The 18,003-nt window shown below is 33.5% G+C and overlaps 1 protein-coding gene across 3 annotated transcripts; it reads right to left on the reverse strand.

Annotated features, from left to right (window-relative positions):
* Nucleotides 1-3,641: 3,641 nt before the first annotated feature.
* On the reverse strand, nt 3,642-17,233 carry QWRF2 (QWRF motif protein (DUF566)). 3 transcript variants are annotated; one of them, XM_078307900.1, is made up of 8 exons: nt 17,052-17,233; nt 9,850-10,761; nt 8,951-9,348; nt 6,034-6,153; nt 4,873-4,989; nt 4,670-4,759; nt 4,432-4,539; nt 3,642-4,132 (listed from the first exon to the last, which is right to left on the reverse strand). In XM_078307900.1, the coding sequence occupies exons 2-8, from the start codon at nt 10,634-10,636 to the stop codon at nt 4,064-4,066; spliced, it is 1,689 nt and encodes a 562-aa protein (XP_078164026.1). In that variant the 5' UTR covers nt 10,637-10,761; nt 17,052-17,233; the 3' UTR covers nt 3,642-4,063. The 3 variants fall into 3 exon arrangements, with proteins under 3 accessions (XP_078164026.1, XP_078164024.1, XP_078164025.1); XM_078307898.1 differs by having other exon boundaries at nt 4,670-4,762; nt 17,052-17,209; XM_078307899.1 differs by lacking the exon at nt 17,052-17,233 and having other exon boundaries at nt 9,850-10,832.
* Nucleotides 17,234-18,003: the final 770 nt, after the last annotated feature.

Consider the following 18,003-nt stretch of genomic DNA (forward strand, 5'->3'; position numbering starts at 1 on the left):
TGACGGGCACGAGTATTAAACGGGCATGGCAGGATTTTTGAAAAAAAAAACTCGTGATGCCCGGCCCGTTGTACCCGTGTGCCCGTGACGCCCGTGACCATGTCTACCCGTGCCCGGGTTTTGCCCGGACCATTTACCAAACACTAACCCCTTGACATTTTAGTCACAACACGGCACGGGTCACTGTTCACTTGGTCACGGCACAAGGTCAAAGTGACGGCACGGCACGTTTTTTCCACTCTATTTGCAGATAGAGGTTTAAATGCTTGCGAGTAGCATTGTAAAATGTTATAAATAAAGCTTTAAATGTTTGAATATTAGCGCTGAAAATGAAAGTTAGATAATATTGAAAGTTTTTTCTGTTAAACTACTTGAGGGACGTAATCGGAGATTTTGTTTGGGGTACAATTATCAAGCTTCTTAATCAAAATCATTTGTGGTACCTGTATTTCGAAATCATAAGTTAGAGGTCAAGTTATTCAACACACTCTCAAAATTATGAGTTGGTGCCTTTCTGTATTTCTGTTGACGGTATTCCTTATTTTTTCTACTAGTATTCCAATATTTGTTCTCCCGGATTAGAAGTTTCTTTCAAATTGTATCACAAATAAACACCCCCTAAATAATTCAAGATAGTTTTAATTTTAAGTCACACAATTGTCATTTTGCTAACAATAAAAGTGCTTGTTTGGCATATATATATATATATATATGTCCAATCTAGAATAACAAATGATATTTTAAAACGCAAAATAAAAATATCGTATACACTATATATTTTGATTAATCGTTTCTAACTGCAACATGCGGTTTAGCATATAGTCTTATTAATATGTTTAGCTTTACTATTATGTTATGATAATATACCAGAAAAAATCAAACTATTATCGTTAAAAAAATATATGGGCTATGGTGATTAATAACATAAGAGCAGTTATTTACTAAATATTTTTTGTGCATTGGATACGTTTAAAAATCGTATGAGTTATATTTCAGATTATTTAATTTTCGTTTGTTTCTCATATGGTCCGGATGAGAGAGGAATTCACATCCTCTCCAATACCTGATAAGGGAATCTTTTACAATTACTAGATCTAAACCGTTCATTTTAACTTGGCACTAATCTCAAAGCCCAAAAATACTGCCCCCTATTACAACCTGAAAACCGTTCTTTTTAACTTGGCACTAATCTCAAAGCCCAAAAATACTGCCCCCTATTACAACCTGAATATCAAATCAGTTGAAATTTAATCTCAAACCGTAAAGTGAGGGTCATCCTCTGCAATACTGGAGAGAATACGGATTCATGAGAGAGTTGGAAAGAAAATAATTGTGTTGTGTGATTTATTGGACACCTTCAGTGAATGAAATGGAGGACAGTTTCAATAGAAAAATATATTGATTTGATGTGATTCATGTGATTTTTAGAACAGATGTCAGGCACTAAAACATAGAGTAAAAATCATTTTTACTATGTAACACATCACCAAAGTTAATCTCTTATTATTAATATTTATAAATTAGATATTTTTTAAACTTAGTAAACTTGTGTATTTATATAAAGTGCCTAATATTATCTCAAAAATTTCGAGTGAAATCATGTACCATTTTTTTATGAATATATGAATTCTCATGTAAAATCATGATCTTTAACCACTCAAATCGGTTTATGAATATACGAATTTCACGTAGTTCTCTACCTTGCTTATATTATATATACTGAGTATTTCAAAATTACAATTAGAAGTTTCTAATAATTGGTAAATGATAAAAAAAATTTGTTTATCCTTAAAAAGAGAAAACCCAATAGTTTTTTTTAAAAAAAAAAAACTTGACAGCGATAGAGAAAACTCAGAGTTAAAAAAGAATTATACAAATTTTATTCAATTCAGAATGCATATTTTATACAGATTCCATCATCATATTTATATTTATAATAGTGGATAGTTAATTGTTGCATTTAGTGAAATTAAGACGAGTCAGGTCTTTGTACCTAGACTTTTGTTTCAAAAGTTACACTAACAATATTATTTTTCATTATAATAGAAGACTAATTTTTTGTATGACCATCAGAAACTTGCTTTACAATGGAATTGATGGAGAATTATCCTTTTAAATTTATTTTTCCGACCAAATATGATTCAGGTGTAATGCCTAATAGAAACCTTGGAAATATTTTAATCTTTGCATCAAATCAAACAAATCAGTTATCATCATTCATTACTTCTTCTATGACCATGGTGACCAGTTATTTATTATGTTTTTTTGTGTCTTCATACCAGTTATTTGTTTGAGTTAGCTTGGAATTTAGATCGGCTTGCACCTTTAGAAATAGGTTCATTAGCCAGTTATCATTTCAAATCCATTCAAACCCAAATTAGATCACTGCTCTATAATCAAACGTAACATTCATGTTCAATAATCAAGGTGTTACAAGCATAATTGTGTGAATCTCAGGTAATTAATATGTTGTGTGTCAGCCTGTCAGGCCATAATTTTTCAAGTATGCTTGGTTAAAAAAGATAAACCAATAAATTAGAGAGGTCAGGAAAAAGTAAAATACAAAGAAATTAAAAAAGATAAACCATATTCTTTGATTTCATTCCATAATCTTATATTAAAATACTCATTTTTATTTTATGGGCCAGAGCCAGACAGCGTTACTCAGTTACAGAAAAAAATAAACTAACATATCATAATTGTTGGTTACTGTTACATACTCATTTATTGAAAATATACTGGTAAAAGAAGTCTGCTGCAAGCTCATTGTAGCTCATTCAGCCCAACAACTGGTCTCTTTTTAATTTCCTACTGTTTCAAGCCCTAAAATTGTAGTTAAGCCCGGTAAGCATGGTCTGGAAACCTTACGATCATGATGTTGTAGATATTAGGATGCTAGGGGTGACTATAGCGTACATATTGTATACTCTCGATACAGATTCAATCTGAGCCGTGCATATACATCTTATTGGAATAATTTGATTTCGAATAAACTACTAGGAAATTCCGCTGAAAATCATTCGTTTTCTCCACCACAAGCCCATTTCGAGTTCTTCCCCGCATCATTCTTTACATATCACATGGGTGCGCCAACATGGCAAGATTTCACCTGTATAATATATTTTTGCTCCTACCAGAAATATAAAAAGAACAAATATCTCAAAGATATTTAGTGATATTATGGGAGATTACACCCGTCCCGTATTTTACTAGTGATCAGGCTCGCTCGTGGAAAACATGTTTCCAGAGAGCACAGCTTCACAAGTGTAAAATTCTGTATTAAATCATAAAACTGAATACAGATGAAACTTCAAACTTTTGCTCATTTCATTAGAAGTTATGAAAAGGAGATAATTAAAGGTCAACTGCTCAGCGGGAAAAATATTCTCCAATTTGTTTGTGTACTGGATTTGAATCCGGATTCAACTGCAAATTTTCAAATGTATTAACTGTTCTTTGTTAAAACTAGAATCCAATCATTGTCAAAACAGATGGAACGCTAAGTTGTGTTTTAAGCGCTCAACAAGTTCTCAAGATTTTATCATTTCATTAGCAATCATGAGAAGGAGATAATTAACGGCCACTCGACAGATCTCCTGCACATCCGCCTTGATGGATTTATGTAAAACAAACTCAAAATGTGCTCTAACAGGAGAAATATTCTTTAATACACGATAAGATAAGAATAATGTGGAATTGCTTGTCAACAAATTTGTTTACTGGACTTGAATATGGCATCTAATTGACAGATTTTTCTCTTACTAACTGATCAACATATTTACAAACAAGTTCATCTTTCTCTCATCCATGTATTACTATCTACAGCAACTGCAACAACTGCAGCTCAAACCCAAATCCGTTTCTGAAATCCACACCAAAAGAAAAAACAACAAAAGATACACAAATTAGAGAAAATTATACAGGACCCATGCACTCGAAACACACACAAACCCAATTTTATTTCCACTTGGAACAGCCTCTAGTTAGAGAAAACCTTTGATCAAGTTTGTATGATGTTAGTAGTAAATCATGATAAGATGTAGGTGAAAATTGCAAAACTGCTCTAACAAAGTATCTGGCCTTGCTTGCGTTTCCTCTGTATTACGTGCCCCTGAAGACTACATTTTTTGACCTGTTTTGTTAACAGCATATCAGTACATAGTTGCAAAACATAAAACACAAGCATAAAGACAAACTAGCACAGAAACATGACAACCATGCCCATTGCTGAGTAAGGCAACACTCTTTGTGTTGCAGACAATTTTGAAACCTGCTAGGTGGATTTGGGTGGATACAAAAACCGAGGGGCTTGAGGCCTTAAATTAATTAAAAAAATAATAATAGCATAGGGGGCATACTGAAACAGACTGCCTGTTACAAGTAGGTACCCACAATGATTTGTAGTTACCATACTGGTGCCAAGAAACTTACATGCAATGCCGCAACAGTAGACAATAGATCTCTCGATTGGTCCAAAAGAGACTTCTCTTGTGCAGCTACTTTTGCAAGCTCTGATACCAATGAACCAGCCCCTTCTACCTGTTAAGAGATGCTTTTTTAGAATAAGTTACTTATAGGTGTAAGTGGGTGTGTGTGTTTGTCTTTGAAAGAGAGAGAAAATGTTTCTTGACAACCACTGCCAAGTTTTCAAACATGCAGGGATGCATACCTTTGATAGTATAGAACAAATGGAGGTTGCCATAGAATTCATCACATCAACGGCCGTACCAACTGCTTCTTTCACTTCTTGTATGTCTGCCTGCTTTTTAGAAAGCCACCATTACACTCATGTCTCAGAATAAACTATATATTGGCCACAAGCCTGACTGGTGCAGTTTTGAGATAGATTTTCAACACAGGGTAGAAGGGTACCTTTGCACCACCTACGACGGGAAGTCGGAGAGTGCTTGCTTTTAGCGCTTCAGTTGCATCAGTTAGAGAATGGGAGTGATCCTTCTCAATTAGTGACCACTCCTCCAAATAGGTTATCTGAATATATTATATATACATAGTCAACTAGAAGGCCATGTAATTTCTAGAAATATGGAAAATGGCTATACTCTATTTTTTTTTCAGTGCTATTTCAAGATATTCTTATTTTGTAAGTTCTACTGTAGATAAAGGTTTGAAGGAACTATAATTTTTACAAGATGTAAACCTACTATCAACTCAAACATCTAATGATTGAACATCTCTCTCTCTCTCTCTCTCTCTCTCTCTATATATATATATATATATGAGGAGGCTTCAAATGTCTCCATTTTTTGTGCTTCCACCGTGCCTCCATTTTTAAAAGTTTTAATAACTCAAAATTTAAAACTTAGAAGTAAAAATAAAACCGTTGGATATGATCTATATCATTTTATCTATGCACGTGTAAAAAATTATGGCATTTCAATTTTGTTTTGGTTGTCATCAAGAGCTTGTAAAAAATGTACTAATGTGGATAATTTATAGACGTTGATTTTTCAACTTATTGATTCACATAAAAACAAAATTGAAATGTGATAATTTTTTATGAGCACAGAGAGAAAATAATATAGATCACATCTAATGATTTTATTTTGACTTTTAAGTTTTAAATTTTGAGTTATTAAAGTTTTTAAAAATAGAGGCATGGTGGAGGCATTTGAACCCTCCTCTCTCTCTATATATATATAATGCTTTGAAACTGGTTTTAGTCCGTATGGTATCTTCCAGTAACTATAACAGGAAAGTAACTCTAATCTGGGCTGTCCCGTGATTCTTGACCAAACCTAACAATTTTGATGTCCAGTTATAGTAGCAATTCAACTTACACAGTGACCCAAACCTAGCAATCTTGGGATCCATGTACGGATCACACCTGAACCAACTCAACCAACATCTATGTTTTAATTGATTCACATTATATAATGATGGAAGTGTGGAACTTATAATTTATGAATAAAACTATAAATTAATAGAAGATTGTGAAGTTTCTAAAGATCAAACTGTGCTTAATTAATTAAATTTACAAAATTAAGTGCGAAAAAATATAAAGGTAAGGCATACTTGTCCTCTAAGGATGGATGTTAGTTTAAGCCTTTGAGTCAGGAGTTGGAGCTTGATTCTTTTTATTGCCACAGCATCTCTTAGTTCAGATGTACATCTCCATGCATTGTACAAACTTTTCTGAATTCAATAATAAAATAATTGCATTAATCATGAGAAAAAATAGTGTGTATCATCAAATTATGTACACTAAGGTAAACAAAGCAATCCTATATATGAGGATTTTTTCATGAATTAAAGAAGACTTGCTGTTTTTTAATCAACCAATAAACCCAAAACAAAGGTAAAGAAAAAACAGTTTATGCATGGCTTGAAATTAATAGGCAATCACCATTGTTGGTTATTTTGTAAAACAGAGCAGGGATGATTGGGTTAATTAAAATCTCTGGCCAGTACTCTTGTGATATAAAAGCCTAAATCATGCATGGCACAATTATAATATACTGATTACCTCACTGACCCCCCTCCCTCCCCCCAACCGAACGGGACCAAAAAGTAAGTCATAAATATATTTATGATAATGCAAGTTTATAGTTACATTGCACTTATCATCCCCCCAACCATAACCATTATGAGAATACGATGATTCTAGCCTGACAGCGACTGCCACTGGAGTTACCACTAGATAACATAATTCAAACACAAATTGAACTAGAATAACGGGTCTAAACAACATAACCAGCAAGTGGGTCCAAATGGTATCTTATGGACACAGAGTCTATTGGTGAAAACGGATCAGTAGTAGATACTAGATAGGAACATAGGTAGAAATAAGACTTTGATACATTCCCAGGTTGGCTGTTAAACACACAGAAAGGAGTAGAACTAGGGTGTTCTTAAGTTCACCAAGCCCTTTGGTGAACCCAAGTCTAAAACCCATCGAATCGGCTTTAAACGACGAATCTGAACCGTTGAAACTCACCTACTTTATAAGTGATGCATCTACACGTAAAAAAAAAAAAATTGAAATTAATTTTGTACATAGTTATGTGATAAAAAAACATTCAAAAATTGAATGCATTAAAATTAATTTATTAACCTTCTAATTTTGACCGCTTGACTTTATACTAAATTAATTCAAATGTTTAAAATTTTCATATGTAGATGTACCACTGCGGATCTACTGTAGCACAGGGGGGGCAGCTAAATTTCGAGTTTTAGTGGTGATCTATTGGTACCGATCGACTTTGCCCCTCCCTGAAAATGTTTTTTGCCCCCCTCTGGATGTTTGATTTGTAATTCGGGTTAAATTTAGCGTTAAAATTAAAATAAATTTCTTGAATTATTATTGGTAATATTAATTATAAGTTATAGGATCATAAATTACAAGTCAGGGTATTGGAAAATATAAGTCAAAACATTGTTTTTTTTATCGAGTACCCAATTAGTTAATGGGTTTAAATCCAATAAGTTATTTAAACCCGATTCGATATTTTTTTGCCCCCCCCCCCCGACGAAAATCTTGGGTCTGCTCCTGAAGGTAGGCAGGTTTCAATGGTTCAGATTCGTCATTTGAAGCCGATTTGAAGGGTTTTAGACTTGAGTTTAGGGGTGAGTAAATCGCTCATAACTCGCTCATTAAAAGCTCGTCTAAACTCGCTCATTTATCCGCTCATTTAAACTCGCTCATTAACAACTCGCTCATTTACTTAATGAGCGAGCATGAGCATGACCAAACTCGCTCATTAAGCATTTGCCACATCTAATCCTTGCCACATTTAATCCTATATAATTCTGTGTAACATCAACCTTGCCTCATTAAGATTGATAGATAGTAAGCATAGTTTCATATTTGATCATGTGTAATATAGTGAGCACAATGTAACATTTAATCGTGTGTAATATACTAATATTCATAGTTTCATATTCATTTTTTTTTTGTAAATCGGCAGAACTAAAACCTCCGCCTAAATCCCAAAACAAGTAATAGTCATAACAACTCTCTCATTTAAATGAATTATGACAATTTGTTGAATTTTGTTATGACGACTTTTAACAAATTTTGTTATGCATGGGCACACTATATAATTTTGTTATGAGTCATAACTCGTGAGCCGCTCATAACTCGCTCATTAAAAGCTCGCTCATTTACAACTCGCTCATTTATCCGCTCATTTAAACTCGCTCATTAACAACTCGCTCATTTACTTAATGAGCGAGCATGAGCATACCCTAACTCGCTCATGCTCGCTCATTAATCACCCCTACTTGAGTTCACCAAGGAACTTGGTGAACCTAAGAACACCCTAGTTCTACTCCAGAAAGAAGAATTCAATATGTTGGATAATACTATTCCTCCAATATTGACATCAGTATATCATACTGCAATATTGACAGCTACCATAAGGCTTTTATAATAAAATCTGACATAATCATAAGTGTTTACCACAAGATATGAAATGATTTATGGATGGAATGCATTTCTTTCAGTTCTTTGTTTTAACGAGCATTTGCTTGTCTAAGCTGTTAACCATTTTTAACTCCTAAACAACAGAAATTCAGACATTTTCATACAACCCAAGTTTACTCATTGGATAGTCAGGATTTTCTCAATCCAGATAGAGACAGTATCTGTATTTGATCATATTTGCCTTAAAATCAAAATTCATATCTGTATTCATATCAGCCTACACTTGTACAATGTCAGTACTTGTATGTGAATACAACCAGACAGGTATATAATCAAATTCCAGAACTTTTTGGGATGTAGATATGGATTCAAGCAGTTCAAATCCAACCATTTATTGGATGCAGAAAAATATAAATTGTGGCAAAGGATATTAGATCGTGATGACTGTAAAAATCATTTACCTAGCATGTAACTAATATTGTCGAGTTCTGTTCTCAAATACAATAACAAACAACAATTGCATTAAATCTGGGGGCAAAAGGTCTGCAAATTAAAAGGCTATATTACCTCAGCAGCCGATCTCTGAGCCGAGAGTGCAGCTCTAGCACGCGCATTGACACAGCGCCATTGTAGATGTCTATTATCCAACAGCCTCAACTTGTGTGCCTCCTCAATTCTGTTCTCCCCTTTCTTAGCCCTCCTAACCTCGGCTGCGAAATTAATAATTGAAGGTGCATTTGCAGGTGAAGATCCTGTTCCCACACCTGTACCAGTACCAGATCCCGTTCTAGTTTTAAGAGGGCTTGGGGACCCTCTTGTGGACCCACGTGGGGATGAAGTGGGGCTGTCTGATAGAGATTTCCTAACAGGTGGTGAACCAGATCCTAGCATTCGCGAATTGGATTCCGTGAATCGGCGAAGTCGGCTGTTGGTTTCTTGCCAGAATCTGGCAGGCACGCTTATCCCTGGGCAATTAACAAGTCAATTTGCCTGCTGATTTCTCAAAAATGTTAAAATTGTGATTAATCCTAAAAGACCTTGGGGTTATAAGTTATAACCTACACACCCAAAGAATTTCACCCCTGCAATTTTATGCAAACCATGTAGGTTTCCCATTATATGATGCTTTGGCAAGCCTTATAGCTTGTCTTCCTATGACATTGAAAATTAGGCAAAATAGTTCATACTGGACTTAGCATTGTTCCAGAGAAATTTTACAGTCCAGCAGGTACCAGTAGTGATTACAGGTAACAATTACCAACATTATTGTAGTACCAAAAAATTCATCCATATGCTGGGTTTCTTAAACTGTACATAATAAGCTACGTACCCCCATAACCCTCACATTAGCAAAAATATAACTTTGACAGTCTGTTACTGGCCTAACTGGTATAGTACTGAACATATGGAGTGGTAAATTGGAAAGGGAGTTACAGCTTCAATTATAACCAGGCCACCAAACTTACCTCTTGAAGTAGCCTTAGCTCTTGGTGGCAAGCTAAACTCATGAACCCCTGAATTACTTCCAGAAGAAACACTATCTGTATCTGATGAAACGGAGAGATCTCCACCATCGAATGAGGCTCGCCTTGACAGACCATCAGATAATACCATCGACTGCTGCAACAAATGCACAGTAGCTAAAATCGAATCTTTCTTCTCCAGAGAACAATCAAGGCTCTTTGCAAGTGGGTTGGGTTGCCGACCAGACCGGGCCATGGATGCAGGCCACCTGTCATGCGGCCGGTTTTCAGAGAGCGCTGTCTGGCGTCGCTTCTCCGGGGTGGGCTTTCTAGCTGCGCCTGTGGTCCCACCAGGTGAGGAAGATTTGGTGCGGAGCGTCTGGATGAAGAAAGACTCTCCTTGGAAGGAGACTGAGAGGCTTCGAGTAGTGGTACATAGATTAGCACCCGCATTGGTAGAAGGCGGTACGATGGTGGGACCACTTGAGGGGCGGGACCGATCTGCAGAGCGGGAGCGAGATTGGGGCAATGTAGGAGGGGTGGAGGGGCGAGGAGCGTTTAAAAGTGGAGAAGGATGGCGGCGGGAGGTTGAACTGGAGGAGGAACTGGAGGAGTATGAGGTAGAGCTTGAGGTGGAGGTGGAATTGGAGCGGCGGTGGTGGCGATGGTGGGATATAGGGGCATTGTCCTTTTCGGAGGGGATGAGCGGAGAGCGAGGTCGAGTGGGGAGATCAGAGGTAGATTTACGGCCGGAGGGAAGGGAGACGGTGGCCGTGGTAGCGGCCACCATGGGTAGTGGTGGGAGATCCTGAGGAAATTGAGGTTGCCTCGCAAAGGAGAAGACAGTGGCGGTGGTGAGTACTGAGTCTCTTTCGGCCGCGCTTGGCTTACTGGGGAAGACCGGTGCTTGGCTTCCTGGGGAAGAGCAGAGGAGAGAGAGAAAGAGAGTGAAGAGAGAGACTGAGTAGAAAAATAAAGAAAGTACGTTGTATCACTTTTGTCTTCTTTCTTTCTTTCTTCATATCTTTTCTCTCTTTTTATTTGGAAATTTCTTTACAGCCCCTGTAAACTCTGTATTTTGGTTAACATCTCTTAGCTTTTGTCTTTAGACAATTTCAGCCAATTTTCACATTTCTTAAAATTACTAAATCTATCCCTGTTTAGAGCATGTCAACCAATACGGTATGATCTGGTAGGTAGAGGTATTTTCGTATTTATATTAAGACTTGTTTTTATTCGTATTTTATAATTATTTACTAAACATTAACTTTAAGCGTGCGGATTATTTCTTATTCCTCTTAGTCGGTAATTAATTAAAATTTATGATTTCAATTTAATAACAAATCACATACATAAAAAAGGTCTTAAAATCTAATAAAAAAATTAATTCAAGATTAACATATCTAAAAATTAACAATTGGTTATATATATTTTTTATTTCTTTTTTCACGTCTAATTTATATCAAATGAATTTCTTCAGCGAATAAATATTGATGATAACATAAAAAAAATATCATCAATTAAAGTTTATAATGTCAATATATGAGTAACTAACGTGAGAAATTGTTGATATAGTACGCAATATAAAATATATTGCATTTGGTCACAAGTTGGTCCTCGAGCTGTCACCAATCGTGCTATTATGCATTTATGCAGACTTGAGTGCGTGCGAATAATTTCTGTACGATTTTTATTTGTTTTTCTAAAAGAAGAACAGAGAGGCGAGGCGTTGGGAAGTTGGTTCTAAAATTTTCTAAAAGAAATTTCTTTTAAGAAGACAATTTAATGACTTGCTGCTAGTCAGCTGGAGCCTGGAAGTAGTAAGTAGTTTGGATAAATACTGTATCTCTGTTTCTTTAATGGATCGTCTGATGCTCTTATCTCTGTAGCTTTTCAAATAACCAAGAAGTAATCACTAGCTACATGATTCATAACAGATGGAGCGTCGCTTCCAATCCAAATCAATGCAAAACCACTTGAGACGAACCAAACGGAGCTCGGATTCAATTGCTATACAGCTAATAACATATAAACTGAAGGACTGAAATGCAAATTATTCAAATACTCTTATATCCACAGTTTAGAACCCAAGACCTGGAGAAGATGGGGTTTTAATTACGCTACTAATAAGTTCTAGATGTTAGACTTGCGAGAGCAGGCGTGCATTATATTGAATAATTAAATTATCATTCCCATAATTTGTAGTCAATTAATGAAATACATTAAGAGAAACGAGGCATGTAATTGTCAGATTAGAACGTCCGAATTGATAGAAACAAAAAGAGCGCCTTCGGTCGTAAACTTTCAGAACTGTAAATTGCAGATTCCAAACACCCATTTTGTATTATTACAGTGGCAGTAACCAGTAATTAACTAAGCAATTACTGAAAGTCATTTCAGTTAATATAGATTAACACATGGAAAATTTCTCATGTAACCCTGACAAAATGGGTTATCGCGTATGTTCGGCTATAAAGAACAGTAAAAATAAGTGGTGTGTTTAAACTTTAAACAAGTAATTAACATGTGTTATAACTAAATGACAAGTGGCATGTTTAGTCTCTCGCTAAATTAAACATTTCACTTGTTGAAGAAGTAACAAAATAAATGATAAGTGGCGTGATAAAATAAGAAGCATAAAGTGAAAAAAAAAAATGAAGAGGTGACATGATTAAACTTGTAGTTATTTATGCAACATGTTACATGTTAAATCACATGTGAACATGCCGCCTGTGCGTAGATTTTTTTTTTTTACTAACTTATTATGAAGTCTACTTTAGAGACATTTTACGTCATATCATCAACCAACGCAAAATGAAAAATCATCATGTACTCAATTGAAGATGACATCTTTTGCTAAAGGCTATGAGTACTTGCTCCATCTCTTAGCCAGCTGGTAAATATAGTTTTCACTTAATAAATTCTCCGTGTCAATTTAGATATAAATATAAATAAGCGTCAATCTGAAATAGTTAAATTGACAACTTAACTAGTTTGACAAATTAACTCAAGACAAAATGACAAACAAAAAATTTAGGTCATTTTCACCTCACAAATCAGAGCACAGTACATCACACTAATTTAAATTTAAACATGATCCATATTTGACAAAAAGTTATTTTAATTTAAACATGACAAAACATGATTTGTGCATTTAATTTTAAAAATGACTCTCATGTAGGGATGAAAAAAGAGCGGATATGGAGCGGATAGTGGTAAAATCATATCTATATCCATATTCTTTTTTAATTTTCTGAATAGGGATACGGATCGAATATTAGACAGATACGGATACAGATTGAATTAAATACTTATTAAAAAAATATAAAAATACTAAAGTTTATAATATTTATCTAATTATAATGATGAATAACATAATTTGTCTATAATATATATTAAACTATATGGTATATATTTATTATTCGGATAAGATAATTGAAACATAAAACTATATATGTATCTATATCCACACAAATATTTAGATATCATATATCTACATCTAATTTTTCGAATACGGATCGGATATTATCCACATCGCTTTCACCCACTCTCATCTCATAATAGCAAAACAATAATAATTTTCTAATTTTGTGGAACAAATAACTAAGATTTTTTTTTTTTTGTACCGACTAAGTATACATTTCGATGAGGACGAAAAATAAAAAATTCTGTTACATCTCTAAAAAAATGCTAATTAATCACCTTCTTTGCGTTAATTGAAACTCGCTAAAGCGAAAATTCCAGCTATGATGTCTCAATCAAATGCTACCTAAATAATTTCGTTTTCTCTCTTTAATTGGTTGCTTACCATCTAAAATAAAATTTAAAAAAAAGCATGACAAGATGATCAAGTGCAGTCACGTTCTTCTATTCAAATAACACCCCTTTGATGTAGCATGAAAAATACAGCCAACCAAACCGTTCTGGGTTGTTGGCCTATACTTTTTTGTTTTGATATATCAATAAAATGATGAGTCGAGTCGTTTATGATATGAGAAGTCTAATTAATTGATGTGCTTCAAATGCTCTACCAATAGCAATGAGTGTAGCTACTCGTTACAATGTATAAATGTGTAATGCAATTTAGAGCTTTGGTAGTTGTTATAATTAATTTTTTAGTACTCCTCACCTATTGTTATACTATTTCATTTAATTTGTATTAAGATCAGAGGCTGAAGCGGTGAAGCCCAACTTACAAATTATGAAAGTCAAACGCACATTTGAAATCAATCACATAAAATTTTTCTATAAAGAATAATGATTAACTTTACAGTACCATTATATTTTACTCTAAATTATATGAACGGTCATATATATAATTTTTTTTTTTAAATGGAGTCAATTGACCCCCACTTCTTCGATCAAATCGTAAATCATTATTACGTATAAGCTTTCCACGATAAACTCCGATTGTTATAATTTATTCAAAAATTGTGCATATTGACCATGTAAATTTTAGTAATAGGCAGAAATTTGAATTTAAAATGATTCTAATTTTTTTTTCTGTAATGTATATAACTTAGTAAAATTTTACATCAAGTTAAGTCTATTTTAAAATGTTTGTATCGTCTCTTGAAGAAAAATAAATTTAATTTTGAATATATTTCATGACTATGTCAATAATCTTTCGAAATTTGATTAGATTAAACCTATAAAATGTAATAATATAGAAAATTATCCAATGCATGAATGCTAATTTAATATTTTTCTCCAACATGATTGTCTTGTTCGGAAAATAGTAACAATGTTAGTCAACAATACATTTTTTTTCAATTAATAGTGAAACTGTAATCTAACAAGTATGTAATCTTGCAGTTGACAAATTTAATTAAAAGTGAATATTGTCAACAAAATTAGTCAGCTTGCATGATAAGATTTTTAAACAAAAAAATTATTTGGTGAAAAATTCAGGAAAAATAAATCATATTGTGGAATTTTATCATATTATCATCGAATAGTTGTCCTCATTTGTATGAAATGTGGAACAAAATAATTTTGAATGGAAAAAAAATCAGAAGCTGCATAAGCAAATATTTATTAGCATAGTAGATGAATGTTCAAATATTATCTCACATGTGACGCTATCTAATTAAGCAACTTCATAAATTATTGCTCTGTCAATATTATTAGATAGTCGTTTATTTATTATTATCGAATAATTGTTATAAATTTTGTGACTCGACACACGAATACCAACACTACGAATGCTGCAAAAATTAAATCAATTAAAATCCGTAACGGGGTCAATAACAAGTGCTTATGTTGGCACGTGCGATCGCGGATGAATTAGGTCGCCTAAGCGGATTAAATTTGAGAAAGGATATGTAGGGGAAGAATTATTCTGACTTATGCCATCGTACCCTCGGTTTGGAGATGAAGAGAAAGTGAACTCTCTCGTCTCTCTTTCCTTTTCTTACCATCCCTTTCTGTCACACAATTGTTTGTAGAAACACAAGCTAAAATTTATTATAACTCACAATCCAATTAACCAATTAACCAATTAATTGTAGCATTTATAGTTAGTACTTGGTTCTTAAGCAACTAATTGCGAGAGGTGTTTAATATTGTGTGTAAAGAGACAACATCAAGATCAAGGAGATTCTACAACGAATGGAAGGAAAGGTAAGGGGACCAAATAAGTCGACAGTGCACATGCTCTTATGATTTGCACATAAATCAGCATGGATTTAGCGCTGGAAAGCTTCGCCTCACAGCCTCACTGCATCTATCTCTCATCTCCTCTCGCTTTTTTCTGGTTCAGTGGTTCCCCAACAAAAGTTCAGCTCTCGTTGCAAATTGAGTGTGGGTCGGATCGGACCCAATTTGAGTTTTGGGCTTTTTACTATTTTCAGTGAATCAGTGGGCTTAATCTTTCTTTATGCTTTCATTTTATGTCATTTCTACGCAGGGATGAAACAATGCCAAAATAGTATGATTTTAGTTAATGTTTAATTAAAAATATTAATCCGAGTAATGGGAAATAGTTTTAATTTATGTTACTTTCGAATAGTGTATATTTTTTTTTAGTTGTATAATTACGAACAATGTTATTTCGAATCATGCTAACCGACATTATCCGGAGAGGAAGCAAATCAGCAAAAGAGGCTTTAAGTGCATCCAAACGCATCCTTAAGTACGTTTGGATGAGAGCTAGAATAGCTAGAATAGCAAAATTTGATAATAGTAAATAAGAATAGAGAAAAAATAGTAATTTTTATATTAGTGTGAAAATGGTGCTATTCGGATTAGTAAAAAATGTTGTTTGGGTTGTACATTTAGAATAGTGAATAGTTATAACCGATAAATAATAGTGTTAACAAGGTGCTAATTAGGAAGAAATATAGGTAAGTGGGGTCTTAAACGAATTGTCATAACGTGGAGATAATATAAAGTAGTGTCAATTTTGTCATTTCGGAAGTGTGTTGACGAAAATTCGAGAAAGAATCATTTTTCCTCCTCTTTACATTTTCGAATAGTAGTTAGCTATTCCAACATTTATAAGGAATAAATAATAGCAGTTATTCTAACTATTCCGAATAATAAATATGTTGTTTAGATGCACATTGATATTTGATCAACTGTTCTTTTAATGACATTTCTGCTGGTAAATAATTGTTTTGGCAGCATATACATTTCGCTTATATGCTAAATGAGTTCCTATTTACAAAACAATAGATTCGGGATCCTAATATGTATATTTGTGTGTCTATAATTAGCGAAAATCAATCTAGTACATTAAGTTCATATTTATTTCATCGGATGGTTGTACTATCTTATTGAAATTTTCTAAAATCAAATGACAAACATAAAAATAATTCTGTTATAATCAATATTTATTAGTGAATATTTTCTTTCTAAAATATAGAAAGTCTAAACAATAAGTAAAGTTTTCCTACTTTTTTTTTATTCAATCGAATGGTGTATCCATGCAATACAATGTGAAAAACCACTTCAATGGAGTACTCTTTGTCGAATTACATTTATTTTAGCAGTCTTACTATTATCTGATCTATCTCTCATTCATACTCGTATTTTTCAACTAGTGCACAAGTGACTTTTTAATGCAAAACCAAAATATTCTTTCACAGCTTTTCAAAAATTAAAAAATAGCATGAATCTTTGTAACAAGCATTGTAAGAAGTTAGAAACCGCCATGCTTGAGTAAACAATCAAACACAAAAAATGAAAGCTAAATGATTTCGTACCTCAAATCAGCCGAAAACTAGAAACCAAATCATCAGCTATAGCATGAAGTTGCCTCTTCTTGCTTGAACAGTTGAACCTTGCATTATTTTCTGTAGCACTCAATTGAAGCTCAGCTTTGAACTAAAATAAGATACTGAAAGTAACCTGTTTTTGGGTTCAAGTAACACTATTATTTTTTAGTGAAGCGGCTTAAGGTCACTATAATTTGCAATTTAAGCTTTGTTGTGGGTGTTAGGAGTTGCTTTTTGTCTGGTCCCACTCTGTTTTTTCCTCTTTTGCTTAATTGCTTAGGAGTTGGTTTTGATAGCCTTTTTACCTATTTAGAAAAAGGAAATATTAAACTCCACCATATTTATAAAGTAGTTTTACACACAACAATATGACATTAAAAATTAGAGTTTGTTTGTAGGGGCAAAAGGAAACATAACCAATATAACTATCATTGTATATAACATTTGGAAAATTGATTCGTGCTTATATTTTATTTTTATAGTACATCCATTCAATATCTGTAAAATTGTTGTTTAAACACAAAAAAATTGCATATGCTCTGCATCACTAAAATATGGCATGTATCAAATTTGGTCCAACTGAAAAGTCTTTTAGAGTTCCATCAATTAATTTAAAAAAATTAATGATTGAATTTGAACTTTTTTTTATGAATGTCCGATCAAGTTTTAAACAAAAATTAATGCATTTTCTATCTAAATGATGAATAACATATCTATGAATTTAATTTTAGTTGGAACAATATTTTTTTAAATATCATATTAATGTGCCATAAAATGTTAATGTCCACTAGAATTATCCATAATATTTGTAAGATCGGTCATTTTTTCTTATAGTCGATCTGATTACTATCATTTATGTCTGAGAAAACATATTTTCCAACATAAGAAAACTAAAATAGAATTATTAAACCAGCATAATGATAAATGAAGAGGGTTTATT

This window comes from Carex rostrata, chromosome 9, assembly GCF_964058835.1.
Source record: "Carex rostrata chromosome 9, lpCarRost1.2, whole genome shotgun sequence".
Lineage (NCBI taxonomy): Eukaryota > Viridiplantae > Streptophyta > Magnoliopsida > Poales > Cyperaceae > Carex > Carex rostrata.

What these genes read in the sequence shown, in the direction of transcription:
- QWRF2 (XM_078307898.1), bottom strand. Translation starts at nt 10,636, where the DNA reads ATGGTGGCCGCTACCACGGCCACCGTCTCCCTTCCCTCCGGCCGTAAA. An exon ending in CTCAGAGATCGGCTGCTGAG is followed by an intron (nt 6,154 to 8,950) that starts GTAATATAGCCT and finishes TATTGAATTCAG; the next exon opens with AAAAGTTTGTACAATGCATG. An exon ending in CTACTGTTGCGGCATTGCAT is followed by an intron (nt 4,133 to 4,431) that starts GTAAGTTTCTTG and finishes TTAACAAAACAG; the next exon opens with GTCAAAAAATGTAGTCTTCA.